The sequence below is a fragment of the Citrus sinensis genome, chromosome 8 (assembly GCF_022201045.2).
Source record: "Citrus sinensis cultivar Valencia sweet orange chromosome 8, DVS_A1.0, whole genome shotgun sequence".
Lineage (NCBI taxonomy): Eukaryota > Viridiplantae > Streptophyta > Magnoliopsida > Sapindales > Rutaceae > Citrus > Citrus sinensis.
In genome coordinates, this window is record NC_068563.1 from 2,209,440 (window position 1) to 2,227,295 (window position 17,856).

General features: G+C 34.4%; 4 protein-coding genes across 5 annotated transcripts; all 4 read right to left on the reverse strand.

The window, feature by feature from the left end:
* Positions 1 to 414: 414 nt before the first annotated feature.
* Positions 415 to 8,323, reverse strand: LOC102610426 (QWRF motif-containing protein 2). Of its 2 annotated transcripts, XM_006486867.4 has the most exons (6): positions 6,606 to 8,322; positions 4,012 to 4,131; positions 2,908 to 3,024; positions 2,655 to 2,744; positions 945 to 1,052; positions 415 to 834 (listed from the first exon to the last, which is right to left on the reverse strand). In XM_006486867.4, the coding sequence occupies exons 1-6, from the start codon at positions 7,947 to 7,949 to the stop codon at positions 754 to 756; spliced, it is 1,860 nt and encodes a 619-aa protein (XP_006486930.2). In that variant the 5' UTR covers positions 7,950 to 8,322; the 3' UTR covers positions 415 to 753. The 2 variants fall into 2 exon arrangements, with proteins under 2 accessions (XP_006486930.2, XP_024957475.2); XM_025101707.2 differs by lacking the exons at positions 415 to 834; positions 945 to 1,052 and adding an exon at positions 2,121 to 2,379 and having other exon boundaries at positions 6,606 to 8,323.
* A 3,771-nt stretch (positions 8,324 to 12,094) lies between these two features.
* LOC127899169 (uncharacterized) lies at positions 12,095 to 14,001 on the reverse strand. The gene is made up of 3 exons (XM_052432354.1): positions 13,519 to 14,001; positions 12,788 to 12,855; positions 12,095 to 12,634 (listed from the first exon to the last, which is right to left on the reverse strand). The coding sequence occupies exons 1-3, from the start codon at positions 13,601 to 13,603 to the stop codon at positions 12,422 to 12,424; spliced, it is 366 nt and encodes a 121-aa protein (XP_052288314.1). The 5' UTR covers positions 13,604 to 14,001; the 3' UTR covers positions 12,095 to 12,421.
* A 205-nt stretch (positions 14,002 to 14,206) lies between these two features.
* On the reverse strand, positions 14,207 to 15,723 carry LOC102611236 (40S ribosomal protein S29-like). The gene is made up of 3 exons (XM_052432355.1): positions 15,556 to 15,723; positions 14,482 to 14,581; positions 14,207 to 14,408 (listed from the first exon to the last, which is right to left on the reverse strand). The coding sequence occupies exons 1-3, from the start codon at positions 15,615 to 15,617 to the stop codon at positions 14,400 to 14,402; spliced, it is 171 nt and encodes a 56-aa protein (XP_052288315.1). The 5' UTR covers positions 15,618 to 15,723; the 3' UTR covers positions 14,207 to 14,399.
* Positions 15,724 to 16,372: 649 nt separating this feature from the next.
* LOC102611515 (40S ribosomal protein S29) lies at positions 16,373 to 17,781 on the reverse strand. The gene is made up of 3 exons (XM_006486870.4): positions 17,614 to 17,781; positions 16,672 to 16,771; positions 16,373 to 16,583 (listed from the first exon to the last, which is right to left on the reverse strand). The coding sequence occupies exons 1-3, from the start codon at positions 17,673 to 17,675 to the stop codon at positions 16,575 to 16,577; spliced, it is 171 nt and encodes a 56-aa protein (XP_006486933.1). The 5' UTR covers positions 17,676 to 17,781; the 3' UTR covers positions 16,373 to 16,574.
* Between the last annotated feature and the right edge of the window lie 75 nt (positions 17,782 to 17,856).

The following is a 17,856-nucleotide window of genomic DNA, read 5'->3' on the forward strand; positions in this document are numbered from 1 at the left end:
TCACTCGTCGGCAATCTAACACGTGGCATTAGATGAAATGAACTTAAGCCTAGCAAAAGAAAAGGCAACTCTGCCTTGAATTGATTATAAGTGGTACATGAACCCAGAATGAATGTGGGTTCAATAATTGTATTCCATGCACTAACAAAGAAAGTAAGTACACTCACGTTTTCATGCAGATTAAAAGTGACCACCATGAGAGCCAAATTTATCAACCTACTTGCCAGGTAGCACAGATAAGTCCGTCATAATGATAATGTACAACAATGCTGTACAATGGCACTTGCTATCTTGCTATTTTAATGAACGGTCATACTCAGCTTAGAAACTGCAGGATTGAACAGATTCATTGAATATAGAGACATCATATGCACGAACAAGCAACCCACACATGACATCATCGGATAAAATCGGTAAAACGGTAACTGGGTGCACATATAACTACATGATTGTCAGTATGATCAGATGAATTTTTACATATATACATATACAATGCTTTTCCTTTTGCCTAAAAACAGCCAGAGTTGTTTGTATACAGCTAATTAGTAAGTAAGATTTAAAGCCACATCCTGTAATCTTCTGATAGAAAATACACGCATTTAGGAGATCGTATGAAAATGACAAACAAGAAGCCAAAACTAGCTAGTGAGATAAATTCTTATATGCTCCAGTGCGCCTCTACCCAGCAGAAAAAGAAGAGGGTGGTTATGATGTTAGCTTTTAGAGTGAGTGAGTGGTCAAATAAGATCAGATCTACACGCGTGCTGTCAGGCTGCTGGTAGTTGTTACACGATTCCGCTGTATTATATGTGTTCTCAAGCTACAATCCTTAATCTGTTGAAAGGAACTTTTAATAGTTTCATAAGCGTATTAAGTGGGGAATATTTCACCCCTTGGGGGGGGGGGGGGGGGGCGGGGAGAAAAATGCAGAAAGCGATATATACCTGCAAAGCTGATAATGTGGATGAGAAATCTTTACATTGCTCAAGTAAAGCCATTTCTTTGGCGGTCACACTCATGAGTTCCGCCGTTAAGGAATTCATGTTCTCCACCTATGAATGAAACATGGTTTCAATCAGTAGACATGGCATGGTGAGGTCAAATCAAACATACTGCATACACAAATAGCTTTCAGCAACCCATATGAAATAAAACGATGTCTCTACCCACTTGTTTCAGCATTTAGCAAAAGCTTTGATGTAATTTGTTTCTATCATTTAGGTGGTAGCCGTCTCAAAACCTTCCACAGTAGGAGCTACGTGACTAGAAGCCACAAGCAATAAAACTATATGCAATTGTCGCAAACTGGTTAAGAAATGAGGGACCTGGTATAGGGATGGGCACGGGTCGGGTTGGGTCGGGTTGACCAACCCGCATGTAGAGCGGGTTAAAAATTTTCAACCCGACCCAACCCGCAAAACTACGGGTTGGGTCGGGTTGGGTTGATTGGGTTGGACTTTTAAAAATATTCATTTTTATAGTTTAATTAAATAGTGAACAAAAATAAATTAATTAATTAAAAAAATTAAAAAATGCAAATGTTAGAATCTTTAGAACAAATCCAACATTTCAAATTTTTTATATTTATATTTTTTAATTTTTATATGAAATATCAAATTTTATATAATAATTTTTACACACATATGGGTTGACCGGTTGAGTTAGGTTGATTACATTGGATTTTTGAAAAAAATCTATTGTTATAGTCTAATTAATTAGTGAACAAAAATAAATTAATTAATTAGATAAACTAAAAAATACAAATATTAAAATCCTTAGAATAAATCCAACATTTCAAAGTTTTTATATTTATATTTTTTAATTTTTATATAAAATATCAAAATTTATATATAGATATACGGGTTAACGGGTTGGGTTGAGTTAAAAAATTTTAACCCAACCCAACCTGCAAAAAATCACACGGGTTGGGCGGGTTGATGCCCACCCCTACCTAGGTATAGCGTTAGAAACAACCTCTGTGCTTCATGAGAGCAGGTTCCTTTCACTAAACATAAATGATAGAGAAACTTGGATCATTTGTTAGGGGGGCAAGGCTTGGGCTATCAGCCGGTGAAATTTTGTACTGAAAAATCACTATTTATCACTTTCCCTTAAGAGCTAAAAGAACAAAATAAGAGAATAAGCTTCTCAAAAAAAAAAAAAGAACAAAATAAGAGAATAAGTCCAGCTGAGTCAAAATCCAAAATAATCAAATTTCCTCTCGTGCTGGCCAATAATTTCATTTCCATGCTTCTCAAGGCCGTGGAAATTCATAGGCTACAGATAACTCCAAGATCCTAACAACAGGACTCTGCCAATACAAACATCCCAGTACGATTTACCCTTCAGTTACAATCATTTATGCTTCCACAAAGTCCACTAACAATCAATTAAAAGTAGAATAGTCAAAAGACAATTTATAAAATAACTAAGCATACTTAAGAAAATGTTTTAGGTGAGGTGAAACTGGCCAGTAGTTTTTGTTAATTCTATAATTTAACCAGTTATAGTCAAACCAAGAGCATAGCTATTATTTTGTTCATAAAATTCTGTAATAATCTCTTCGAGAATAATTGGTGTCACGGTAAATTAGTGAAGAGCATTTTCTAGTATTATACTGTTTTAATTATCAACTGTAATTGGAATGAGCTTACCTTTGATGATAGCAAGCATATTGAGGATGCCATTGCTTGCATCACATCAAGTGCTGAACTGATAGCATCCTTCAGATTTTGGACATCAGCCTAATATGCCCAAAAAGGAAAAGGAAACGTTTTTAAGAAAAAGATGAGACGAATCAAATTTTCAAAGTCAAGAACACTAATCATAGAATCACTCTCTGTCTCAATCACTAAAACGTCACTGGTCTCAAATTAAAAAGCAAAAAATGAAAATGTAGACACATACTATTGCTTTTCCAACAACTGGAAGACGAAGAGTACTGGCCTTCAAAGCTTCAGTTGCTCCAAGCAAAGAATTAGTGTGATCTTTGTCTAGAAGAGCCCATTCTTCCAAATAAGGAAACTACATTAACAAATTAAAATGAATTTCAGCTGAGGAAAGAAAAATGATGCAACAGTTAATGGCCTCTCAACTGCAGTGGCGGATGGGGAAGCAAGGAAAGAAAGAAGGAAAATATGTTTCACTATGTATGTGTTATATTCAGATATGAATCACCTACACCCATGCAGTACAACACACTAGGTCCGAAAATGTGTACGAAAACCAAATATACAACAATCAATCATGTCGTGTCAGACCCTTCACAGGATATTATTATAGTTGGAACTTATATGGCTTCAAAAATGCACACCTCTAGAGAGATAAGAATATTTCCCCCACACCCAATTCTGCGCCGAAACATTCTATGACATAATTGCCTACAGATTACCCTAAAATTCCACTTTCTGAATTGCATCCACCAGATTTGGGATTTCTTTATTCATTCGCTTTGCTTCCCACAAATAGAAGTGCAAGTGCATATGTGGATTGGGAAAGCATTGTCCACATACACTGCTACAATACCGTAGCAGAAACAAGAGGTTCCTACACCCGATTTGAACTCTAACGAAAAACGTACAGATTCCGTATGTCTTTGATGATTTTTCATAAAATAAATATAGGTTTTTGACAATTTTTCAAGCTGATCATATGGGCTTGATGTCTTGCTGAAACATGGTATAGGTGGATGAAAGTTTTCCCTATGATTAATCAGAGAATAAAAATTATTAAGAGAATATAAGTCTGTAAATTGAAAATCATTATAGTTCTTGCTGCTTTTCTTGAGTTCTATAAGTAAATAGTTGTTTATCTTACTTCAGTCTTGTAGCAATGTAAGTGGATGGTTTTTTTACTACAAACTCCAATTACAAATCCAATGGGGAAATTAAGAACCAGACACACAGCATATTGTGAAGCATGTAAAACATAATCATATGACAAACATAAGATTTCCTATTATAAATGCTTGCAGGGGTTTTCATTTGAAAAGATTAAAGCTCTAAATCTTACCTGTCCCTTGAGGATGGAAGTCAATTTCAACTTTTTCTTTACCAACAGTAACTTGATTCTTTTAAGAGTGACTGAATTCCGTAATTCTGAGATTGTTACCCATGCATTCCAAATATTTTTCTGGTAAAAAGAAAATAATTACATAATCAATAGAAGGAAAAAAATGTACATACAACTGGTTCCGTTTCACAGGTGGATGGAGAACTTCTAAAATCAAGGACATTTGATATTTAACACAAGCAAAAACTATCAAGAAATACAAATCAGAAACCAGAGTCAGTGTATTTGTTCGAAATCTCTGTAGCATTTGGTACAAAAGCTACTAATGGTCAGCCTGGATAACCCTAAAATCAAGCATGAGCCAACCCCGCTAATTTGCTAAGTGTAGCTTTAACAGAATCTATTATTTGACCAAACCCAGCCATGTCCACTAGATTGTTCATCAGAAAGACCTAAGTAGAAATAAATACCTTCAACCGTCTATTGAATTCCTATGTCCGAGGGGGAATTGATTAAAACCTTAAATCTTAAGTTGAAGCGATGCATGTGATTTCTCATGAATCTTTCCATCATATTCTTTAGACAGACGAATGTTAGGCATAACCTGCCTCCTTAAGTAATGCTAGGATACTAACAGATTACTTTGACTGTTCACGTGCAAAAGTTTGATAAAACAGAAATATGTTATCATTCTTTCTAAGCAGTTATTTCTCTTGTAATATCATGATAACAAGCTGTACAGGGAGGCACTACCCTATAGACCAAAGGTAGCCTTATGTTGGTATTTTGCTTTATTAGAAGCAAATACCAATTCTGAAGAACAAGATCCTTGACTTAAGGCCACCAAAAAAGGCATAGATCAGAAAGAATCCATATTACCAGCCAACAATTTTAAGTGAGATGTTCAACTTGTGTAACAAGGAAACAAAAAGATCATAATCCACTATTTTAATCTGGAATTTTTTTTTTCAATTGCTTTGAAATAATAAGATTTATATTTTCAAAACTAACACTCATATCAACATTGACCCAATGTCCACTTGTATCATATAAGTGACACAAGTAAAAGCAGACATGCAATACTCCAAATTACATATGCCTGGAAAGAATATTACTTTTGAGTATTAGATGTTCATGTAAAACACTTATGAATCCTCTCTACAACAACAATTAACCAGCTACAATTACCTCTGTCAAGTCAATGTTCATGTAGAACACTAGCCACATCATTATCAATTGCTAACACATATTAGCCATAAAAAAAATGAATGAGAAGATTTTCTGAATGTCATCAGTGGCCAATCGATAATTCAAATAAAAATCAATATTGATGGGACCTATGAATCTTCTCTACAACAAGAATTAACAAAAACAAGGCACTGGTTAAAAAATAATCCAAAAATCATGATTCAGACAAACAGATGGGGCTCTATGTCTGCAATCTTCCATTTGTTTTCCTAATCATTGAAAATTTTATTGAACCATATAGTTCTATGGGAAGAAAAGTCTAATGGCAGTGGAAATCAGAAAATTCATCAATCTTATGAAAGGCAACAAAGAGATGTTACGTAGAAAGCACCGAACTACCAGCCAAGATTGGTAAGATAAAGCTCACAGTTCCACTTGAGGAAGTTTAGGAAATTACAGTTACAACTAAGTACACCTATTACACAGAACACCAACAGCAATATAGTCCTTCATTAAGACAATGCAGACTCATTTGTTGAGGCATACATGGTCTGGAGTTTTGCTCTAGACGGTTTTGGCCTCAAACAATCATAGACAGTACACATAGGATACTTATGAGTTCCCACAAGTATCAATTTAACAAGTCGACCCACAAAAGTCCATCTAATTTTTTCTCATAACTTAGAGAAAATGTTGTGTCGCATATCAGACTGCTTCCCAAGGTTAGTACAAGCAACAAATTCCACCTGCCGGAGAAAGCAATAAAATGCCTATGCTACCTGGCAAGACATCAGACTGAAAAAAACCACCCTTCTAATGCAAGTTCAAGAAATTATAGTTAAAAATTAAATATCAGAAAAAATTGTATATGCATAGTAAATAATTGTGCAATCCTTCCACATAAAATGCAGTGTCTTTTCTTAAGGGCAAAGCATTTTAGAGTGAAAATCTGTCTTTAGCTGCTATCAAACTCTCCATTCACCTAAAGACTTATAATCACCAAACAACAGTGTGAGTCACCTTAAGGTCCTTCCTTCTCCAAATTCTTCACTCCACGAATTCTCAGATACCTATATGCTGGCTTAAGAAATACAAATTCCTCCCAGGATGTCATATGAAATAAATAAATTGCATCGTTTATTGTTCCAAATTTAGACCTATTTGTCAAAACAACTATATAATGCTGAACTGGATAATGATAACAAAACAAGTGCAACGAATATGTATTTTTCCTTCTAATTTAACCATGCAATCCATTCCACGGGCAAAATAATCTTTGCTGTTATAGTTCTTTTTCTCAAAGCAGTATAAAGTAGATGAGCATCCAAGATAAAACTCAATGAGTGCAAATCAAACTTAAGTAATCAACAACTGAAAACACAAAAACATACAAGTAAAGACCACACCTCTGCATTCAGTTGCTGCACCATGAAGGTAGCATCTGCTCGAGCATTTACAAACCGCCATTGCAAGTAACGGTTATGCAGAAGCCTCAACATATGCGCATCAACAATTCGATCCTCTCCCATCTTGCCTCTCTTTAAATCCACAGAAAAACTAAGAATCGAAGGTGTGTTCCTAGAATTCCCACTCAAAATGCCACCAACTCCATTTCTCACTCTAGCAGGACTAGGAATGCCCCTTGATGGGGACATACAAGGAGTATTCCAACTCTTATTAGGAGATGAAGGCCTATTGGCTCCCCTTATAGGTGAAGCCATAGTTCTTGGAGGCGTAGACACTGCACTATCACTTGAAAATCTTTTTGATTGCAAAAACTTGGATGGGTTACTTGTTCTTGAACCAGGACTGGTCGATAAAGGTGACCCTGGATCTTGTAATCTCCTCAACCGGCTATTAGTTTCTTGCCAGAATCTAGCAGAAACAATAATGCCACGAGCACCATTTTTCATTCGTGAAGCAAGAGCACCACCAGATTCTGGTACCCCAGAAGTGTTGGTGCTACCAGATGACACACTATCAGTATCATCAGAAGTTACAAGATCACAAGACTCACTCACCAACAAATTGCCATCTTTATTTTGCTTAGCATTATCTAAGTCCAAGTTCAATCTACTCTCATTTTCAATCAAAGATTGGTTCAGTGACTTAGCCACCGCCCCAGATCCAAACCCAACGAACTTCTTACCCTCCACACTACAATCCAAACTCCTTGATAAACTCGGATTCCCTTGCCGGCTCCTTCCCGGCCAAGGTTGATCTCTCACCGGCGTCCCTCTTCTTCTCTCAGGAGTTGCCTTAGCTTTAGTCTTACTAACAGGAAGTGAAAAGGCCTCACCTTGAAAAGAAACAGATAGGCTCCTAGTTGAAGTAATAAGCATCTTTGTTGCTGTTGAAAGCTCTTGGCTTTGCTTCGAGCTTGGAACTGGGGTAGTAGCCCTTGGACTAGAACCAGTCACAGGCCTCCTTCTATCAACAGATTGTGATCTCTTAGGCCCCAAAGCAGGAAATGTGCTTTGTAAATTAGATGAATTTGTTGAACGAGACAACAGTGGAGAAGAAAATCTCTGGCTCTGACTGTGACTCTTTGCTGTTGCTGCTGCCGTTGTTGAAGATGAAGATGAAGATGAAGAAGGAGAAGGTGACAAATATCTTGAAGAGACAAGTCTTCCTCTGGGTTTCCTTGTACCATTAACACCAGAAGCACTACGTGCATTGTCTTTTTCAGAAGGCAAAAGGGGAGGCCTTGAGCTTGTCGTTGGGTTCTCATCAGAAATGGCAGCCACCATTATCAGAGGAACTGTAGAAATAAAATAAAAATTCTTTCTTTCCCTTCACATTGCCTCTTGTGAAGTCCAAGAATGTTACTTTATCAGTCCTTTTTTTAATTCTTCTTTTCACTTTAACCCAGAAAGCATTCGATTTTGTTCAGGGCAAGAACCTGCTGAAAAAAATAAATGAGAGCTGAAGAAGATTAATAGATATGAGAGAAACAAAAACGGGTGGGTTAGTGAAAGGATTTGGCAATTCGGGAAACAGTGAAAACAACAGTGCTCTTGTGATTTCTATGAGTGATAGAGAGAGAGAAATAGAGAGTGTGAGAGTAGGTGAGGTGAGATGAAGAGAGGCTTTTGGGTTTGGGATTTTCTGAATCTTTTAGAGGGATGTTAGCTTAGTTTAATCATATTTTTCAGTTAATGAAATCTTAATTATAGTTTATCAAAGTGTATTTATGTCTTTGTTATTATTTCAACCCAATAATTTGTCTTAAAAAATTCAATAATTATTAAATCGTTTAAATCATTGTTGTATTAAAGAGAAAGGGGTTTTTTTTAACATTATATTTTAAATGTACTCATAATATGAAATGACAATTTCTAGTGCGAATGCTCGTATCTTTTAAGACGTGGATTTGCGATATATTATATATGTCTATATAGCATATTAGTATTTTTATTTAATTAATATATCATATGGTACGTATGGTGAATTCGTATTTTAAAAAATACAAACATCTTTACTTAAAAATAATTATATTACTATAAATATAAAAAAATGGTCACAACCTCCTACATCACTTGTGGAATAACGTAACCCAAATATATAAATTTATAATAAATTGGAGGTGCGTGGATCATGCTAGTAAGTGATTACCAATGACGAATAATTTACATTAATGATAGAACGATACACAAAATTATTAATTCCAAAATTTTCTTAAGGTTTGCAAGAAATATGCAGTATAAAGTTGTCATATATCGGCAAAATGTAGGTTGAGTCACGGGCAAAAATTTTTATCCTATACAATAAAACTGGTAAATTCTTGAGAAAATGAGGGAGAAGTTCAACATAACTAAGGATATTTTTAGTTTTTTTTTCATATATTTAATATTGATTATGTGTGTTTTTCATGGACATAAAAAAGGTAGATAAAAGAATAAAAATAACGTATAATTTGCACATCAAAAAGTTTAAAAGAGTAACAATAAAAGAACTCTATATTAATGTGACTATTGAATACACCTTTTTATCGACCACAATCGTTACGTTGTAACATTGATACAAACTCACTATTGATTATTTTTTGTACAATATTATTGTTATTTTTACTATTCTAAAAAATGGGTTATAAATATTTATGTGATACAAATCCAATAGTTTTATCCTTCATCATTATATTAAATTCCTATGAACACGCTAATTTAAATTTTTTTTTTCAAAAGATAAACCCACTATTCTAATTTCTAACATAGAGATTTTGAAAGAAAATAGATTATCTTCTAAATGGGTAATTACAAGGAAGAATGCAAAACTCAAATCATTATCACTTCTATTTAAGGGTATGTGATAAAGATTACCTTGAGGAAAGAAATGAATTAGCTAACCTCCATGAAAGGAGCTCTCAAGCAAATTAGAAGTTGATGTTGTCAATGAATATTGAAAGAATGAACAGCACAGCCTAGCAAATAAAAAGCTTATTATAACGAGGGAACTAAAAAAAAAAAAAACAATTATTGCAAACTAAGTTATCACAACTTGATTTATTAATTAATTTTAGTTTTAATTAAGATGTTATGTCTCTTTTGGTCTCTCTCAGTTTACCAATCTTGCTTTCAACGCTTTTTTTTATTTTTCTCCTTCATAGAAAATATCACCATCCTCTTCTCTCTGTCTTAACTCTTTGCTAGCTTGATCTTAAAAACTTGTACAAATTTGCAAATAATTTTTCTTGGCCAAAGTCATAATAAAATGTTGAATAAGTTATTTAAATTTAGAAATGGTAATGGATCAAGACAAAGTTGAAGGAAGTTTCTTCTCATCTTTCAATATTTCTATCTTTATTTTAGGGAGGGAAAAAAAAAAAAAGATTCACATACTCTTAAAGTTTGCTCTAGTATACATGTAGGCCCTTCACATTTTAAGAATACATTTTCATTAGTGTTTTACATTCGACAATAAAGAAATTGTAAAAATTATTTATCATGAACTATAAGACAATAGAATCGATATCACGAAAATTTTAATCGAAAAATAACTCTTAAATTGGATAAATAAAATTTTTATCATATCGTCAAAATTACTTAATAAAACAAACTCATGGGAATTGGATTATTTTCAAAATCTTAATTTAATTTCAAATATGGTATTAAGATTGCTTCAAAGCCAAAATTTAGTTGACAAAATGTGACTTTGATAGAAAGTGAAACAATGATAGTCCACTACAAGTAAATGGAGAGGTGAGGGGTCGTATTATTATACTCACTACTTTTTTTTTTTTTGTCTTTTTTCATATCTTTGAATTAATCATGAAAAACAGGTGACAAAATTGATGTTTCAATCGTCACTGTATACATCAAAATATAAGTCTTAATTAAGTTTATTGTACAATGATTAACGTGTCTAATCATACGTAAATTCAATATATCAATGGAGTTTCAATGTATAGACAATAATTTTCATCTCATTTTTACAAAAAGCCGATCAAGATTCATACTTTATTATAAAAAAAAACTATTTGTTTAAATTTATTAAATTAAATACACTTTTCTTGTTGTTAAATTATGTATTTTTAAAATTTTATCATCATTATTATTATCCTTTGTTGATAGTAAAAGAATCAAAAACAGGAGACCGAAGCTAGACAAAAGAGAGACAGGACAAAAATGAGCAAGTTCGTACATTGCTGCCCGAAGGTAAACCAAAAGAAAATCATTGATTAGATTAGTAACCGACAACTAAAGCCAATTAATAACTTAAGTAGGAGTTGTCGTATCCACTTACCCTATTTTAATTTTGTTTTCAAAATTTTCCCCCTTTTGCTATATCATGAAATGACTGAAGTTAAGAGAAATTATTTATTTTTTTCTCCTTTTTGTGGGCATGTGACTTAGGGCACACTCAATAGTACAATTGGTTTGAAAGAAACACAGCACAACCACTAAGTGATTTTATGTTTGTTTATAGACATGCCATAGAATTAGTTAGCTCATTTTCAAAGTGATTATAAAACTTATATAGGAGAATGATCTTGTTGAAATCCACTGCCTTGCCAACATTGCTTCCCCTTTCCACTTCATTATCCCCACATTTTAAAGGGAATTTACTCCTATCTCACAAAAATGGTGAGCCCCTAAAAAAGGTTATTGGGATATTATGTAAAATAAACCATATATTTTTTAAAATTTAATTCGTATTTTATATGATGTTAATATACATTTTAATTGATATATATATATATAATTCACAAGAGTGATTCATATGTAGAGTTGTGAAGATCATTCTATTTAGCAATTGTGCATTATCAAAATGTGTTTTTATAATTGGAAAAAAAAAATGGTCGGCAATGAATTTTCTTGGAATCTAAGATTCCCAAAGGAAAAAAAGATAAAGATAAAGAAAAGTTATTTGGAAAAACTTTTGAGGCAGGTCATGAACACAAAGCCACCCCAGCTCCTGCCTTTTGGCACATGCTTGCTTGTTATTACTTTTTTATTTTTTTTTTATCTTTGAGTGGAACACATCTAAGAATTAATTAATGCCCAAAACACTACATCTTTCTTGCTGTATCTGCATAACAAAGTTAGATTTATTCTAGAAAAGCTAAGGTTACAAGAATGATCCATAGAATAGAACCAAAAAGCACATACAAACGAAGCCGTAGTGAGAGGAGCAATGATCCATTTAACCAACCTCCTTAGACAAATTCTTTTTTTCCTTCATCTTTAAGTCATCTCAAGCAAGCCCTTTTTAGATTTATTTTCAAACATCAATCAATTTCTTTACCATTGAAGCATCAAAGTGTCATGGCCAAATAAGAAAAAACATCTTAGCTTGATTGTCCTCCAACTCACTGATTAATTTGTCTCCCAGTTGTCAATTCACCTGTGCAATGTTAAAGTTAATGCAACTATCAAAAGTAATTATGCTCCCTCAGTGATCTAAATAATCCTGAAATGAAGTTGCATTTACTCTTGGTGAAAACGACAAATCACTTTCTTAGCGACTGATATCCCTATCTTAAGCATACAACAAAATGTATCAACTTCAGATAAAGTAGTTCCATATGCAGGACTTTCATATAATTAAAAGCAATAGGCCAATGACTTTTGTCAACTCTTTTCTACTGCTACTACGCAAAGAGAGCCAGATGACATCGACTAGTGACCTTTGCAAGATTTCCTAAGACATAAAACTAAGGACAACGTAGCATAGAATAACCATTTCACTGAGAGAATTCGTTTGCAGCTTGTTGAAGGAAGTTTTAAGCAGATGAAGGTGCCACAGAAGAGCCATAATGCTTGGGATGATGTGGTGGTGGCAGCTTTGGAATGTAAGGCATGAAAGGAGAGCCATGCTCAATCGGTCTAGATGTTACCGTAGCTGATGAACTTGGAACTGGATCTATCTGGTGGTAGTCTTCCAAGATTATGCTGCCCTCAATAAGTTTCCCTTGAGTAACAGTATTGCTTCTATCCTGCACTTGTGAAAAACAAGAAAGAAAGACACTGTCCCTTTAACGGTATACATTTTGGCAGCCACAAAGAAATCCTTCTTCTTAGAAACCCAATGGAGCCATGCGCATGTCTCAAAATATAAATAGAACCCAGTTGAAAGTGAAAAGTATTACCGTCAGATCTATGATTGATGTTGTTGCTGCAACATTATCCTTACTGTTACTTATGGGGGAACTCATATCTGGGTGCAAGTCAAATAGGTCAGAAATAGAGACATGCATAATGGAAAAATTGCCAAACCAATGTCGTAAATTGCATAGTCAAGGCTCTAAATTGCACAACGCCAAACACCATCCATCTTGAGGAATACTAAATATCATCTGCCGTTGTGTCAATAAATCATGATTCCTATGGATTTAGATGCTAAGTAAAAATCTTCCTCACTAAACCAAATGAGCCCAGAAGAACTTGGAGAATGGGATATGCTGATGATCATGCTAATGAATGCATAATTAGCTGTAATGTCCTGTAAAGATACAAATAATGACTCATGATATGACACGGTTGGCGACCACTAACATGACACATACTTATTGCCTCAAGGACACTTTATCCTGCAATAATTAGTGAAGGGTTCTACCATGTGAAAGCCAGAATCAAGCTTCAAGAACCAGATTTAAAGTTCTCTACATGTAGAAAGTTTGATTCCTACTTATATCAGTTGCATCAACATACACAAGATGAGATAAGCTAATTCCTCAAAAGCATGTAGTAGTTGCTTCAAGTTGTTACTCTCTCTATCTCTTCTTTCATGAAGTTTTAAAATAATGTAAAACATGAAGAAGTATGTCTCTTTTCATTTAGTAAAAACAAAGACAATGGTGAAAGTCTTGGGCATTATTACCTTGAGTAGAGGAGCAATTGAGGAAGAGGAACATAAGAGTTGCTTCAGTGAGCTGTAACAAAACCCAGAATCCAACCATTTTCATCTTTGTCAATGTTTATGTACACAGACGAAAATAACCAAAACAACTTTCGATAAATGTTCAAGGCTTTTTGTTAATGTGGGGGGAGGGAGAGAGAGAGAGAGAGAGCATTAGAGGTGATGCTTTTGTCGTAATAAACATAACATAAAGAAACGCGTGAAGAGAATTGAATTCGAGTGTAATGAAAGTCGAGCCGTCTGAAATTTACAAGACAGCGAGGAGCTAAAAGCAGATTATTGGATTAAACGCTGAACAGAACAGAGCTCAGCTCATTTCCGAGAAAAAGACTCGTGATATTTTGGAGGTTAATCACGCTGTCCTGATGCTGTTGAAGCCGGTAATTCCCCCCCCCCCCCCCTAAATTGTCATAATTACAAGAAATTGTTGCCAGTCGACTGAAATTACGAAAGCCAATCAAACACAGTTGGATGCATAAAATGAGTTTGTTTGTTTGAAGTTTGAGGCCTCGTGTGGATTAATCATCACGGTAACAAAGTATACTCTGTTCATTTCATCGGCATCCATCAAGGGATAAACTGATGAAGTAAGGCTCAATGTCAAGAGATGGCATTAATCTTTTGAGAGTGGTTGATAGCAGCAGCAAAAGAACTTGAACACCAAAAATTAAACTTCAGAGTAATAAGTAAATATTTTTCTTTGCCCAACAATCACTTCACAAAAACAGCTAAAACAGTAACATCCGTCAAAAGTTCTTCAACACAAAGAAATCTCTACAGGCATCCACTTGGATCATCTGATTAGCCACCACTCCTCCGTCAGAGACTAAATTTTAACGGTTTCAGCGGTACTGCAAAACAAAATTTCAGAGAATCAGTGCCAACACAGAGAATCAATGGTCTTAATATATTTCTAAAGATTACCTTAATGAAACCAATCTCCTTGGCATTGCTCCGAAAGCACTGTCTGCAACACATGATTCCATACTTCCTGATTATTGCATGAGGGTTCCCACATACCCGGCTATCAAAAAGAAAGAACAGATGGAACAAGTCAGTATCCTTAAATCTTCACATAATCCTTCCAATCACCAGTAATACATAATGCTAACAAAGTGGTGATAAGGGCGGATATGAAACACAGTCCAGAACTTCTGCCTGAAGAAGTAGTCAAATTATAGAAATTATAGTTCTTTCCTAGAAAAAGAAAAACAATGCGATGGCTAAACTAATGGATAACAAAATTGTCAAAAAAAGGGGTAAACACTGAGACTATACACAAAGGCCATCCTTGTCAAAAAAAGGGGTAAACACTGAGACTATACACAAAGGCCATCCGGACACACTACACTTACAACACAAAAGTGACAAACAAACGAAAAATCCTTTCTTCTGACACAGTTATAAAAAATATATGTATTAGTAATTCAATAATTAGAACAGTAAAGCAACAAAGTACCATCAAAATAAAAATGTGCCAATCAAAAAGGTCAAGATCTTAAGCCAGTACATATTAATTGATGTAAAATCATATCTGGGTTCCATCAAAATAGTTTCCGTTAAAGACAAGCAACATGTTTCAAGATATTCAAAAACAGAAGACCAATTAATTTATAACATATTCCGGCACACATCTATCAAATAAATTGGTATGAAAAGAATTTTTCCGCAACGCTTGGCAATAACTTGCTCTTGTTTAGACACTACAATTGAAGGATCAAAACAAGCAAATTAAAGTAGTTGTACACAGTGTTTTCGGATGAATCTCATGTTAAATAGCTAAACCGCAAAGTGAACACTTCACAAAAGTCTTACTAATAACACCAAATTAAGACGAAACCGAAAACCCAGAAAAGATCAAAGTAAATAGAAACCAATTTGAATATGCAAATATTCAAGAAACCAGCACTACAACACAATAGTGATTGATCTTACAAACTAATACACAGCCAAAAAAAGGCGAAGTTAATATTTACAAAAAAAAAAACTTTTACTGACCAAGCACGAGAACCGGGCCCGTAAGTCTTAGGGTGAGAGTTCCAAACGTTGGTGTGACCCATGATTGATTCTTGCTTCTCTCAGAAAGCAAAGAGCTGCCGCGTTCTCACTTAAGAGGTGAACCCTATGAAGATTGGTTATAACGTATACATCCCTGAATTGTTTATAATAACGTTTTTAATGAATAAAGATACGTTTTTCACAAGACGGGGTATAATAACGCATACGTCCCTGAATTGTTTATTTTTGAAAAAATCGTATTTACATAGTTTGTAATTTATTCACACAATATTTCATGTTTCACTAATTAATCATAAATCTCCCGACACGAACTCCTAGCCCATGTAGAGATGAAAAGGATATTGCTTAGCACTAAACTATTAGCAGTTGCTCCTATGGATCAATCCATGTTCAGTTTTAGCATGATCAACGTCGTTAAAATATAGCGGCCATTCTGGCTAATTCAACATTAAAAATTAGATCTTCAACTTAGAACAAAAACATAATCTTGCTACCATTTATCCGTTTTAAGTTTCTAAAAGAGGAAAAAAAATGATAATTGAAAACTTGCTCAGTGAACCAAATGATACCCATCGTTCCACTCCATTCGCACAAAATTTTGCATTAACATATAAAGCAGCTCTATTAGAAAAAATTGCTCAATACTCTAATATTTACCAAAAGATAGGAAACAGAGGAAAAGACACGCTCAGTGTATGATCAATATCATTCACTGTTGGCTTGATTTCAACCAATTTAAAATCACTGAGCTGGATTGATGATACAGTGAAAGAACAAAAATAACTCAGCACCAAGATGTGAGAATGATTAAACCTTAATAAGAATGATCAATGATATTCTTAGTCCAACAATTGCTTTGTCAAACATTGAATCAATTTAAGACAAAACATCGCTTAACAATCCTTGAGAAACAGAAATTCGCTACAGGCATCACAGATGAAACAAAATCAGCATGGTACTGGTAACCCCCCTTCCGATGTTGACAACATGTTAATCATTTAGCGGTACTGCCAGGAAAAAAAAAAAAATCAGAGAATGAGCAACACCCAAGGATCAATGGTCTGAAAGAGGTAGAAGAATATATCTGAAGGATACCTTAACAAAACCAATCTCCTTGGCATTGCTACGGAAGCATTGTCTGCAGCACATGAGCCCATACTTCCTGATTATTGCATGAGGGTTCCCACAAACCCGGCTGTGAAAAACAAAGAACAGACAAACAAAGTCAGAATCCATATATCTTCACAGAATCCTTCCATCAAGAATAACAGCCAGCACTGCTAATGCCGTTATGAGAGGACAAGAAATACTGAAAGAGATTGACGAATTATTACTAGATCTTCTGCCTAAAGAATTAGTTGAAGCACAGACAATTTCTCATGCAGTTCCAATTTTCATAGAGATTATCGGGTACAAAGTTGTCAATAAAAGGTAACCACGAGAACCTTCAAGTAAAAACACATCTTAAAACGCGTAACAATATAAGCACACAGCCAAAAGGCTTTCTCCCAATGAAGTGTTCAATTAAAAGAACATAAGCTTTAATCCTAAAACACTTAAAACAACAAGCATCATCAAAATAAACACAAGCCAGTCAAAATGACTAAGGTAGCACACATGTTGGCATTTGTGAATGAAATTGAAATCAAGCAACACCTGCCTCCAAACAACATAATATTTTAAGTTTTTTGTTTAAAAAAAAAAACTAAAACCAACTAATTTACACAGATTCCCACCACGATTCTAATCAGATGAAGTAATTAAAAACATCTATCACAATAATAATATCAAATCGAAGATCAGAAAAAGCAAACGTAAGAACAAAATATCCATACCTTTTACTCAAAACCTACAATATAACAAATTAGCACGCATGATGTTAATCGACACTTAACAATAAGAAAAAAATTTCAATCTTCAATTATTCGGGGATTTAACATACTCAGGGCTATAAAATCATTCCAATTTCTCATTGTCCAATATTAAATCAGCAAATCAAAAAACAGTAAAAGTAGAAGTTACAAACTTTTGACTTACCAAGCGCGAGAACCGGGCCCATAAGTCTTGGGGTGAGAGTTCCAAACGTTGGAGTGACCCATGATCGATTGTTTTCTTCTTCTTTAACAAAGAGAAGAGCCGGTTCGCTTAAGCTTGTGTAAAACCCTACAATCTGCCGAGGAATTTATATGAACGAAGAAAAGTGCGTATTTATACTACGCAATTTAAACTCTGATATGGATTTTAATTGTAATTTGGGCTTGGGCCGGACCTGACCTAAAT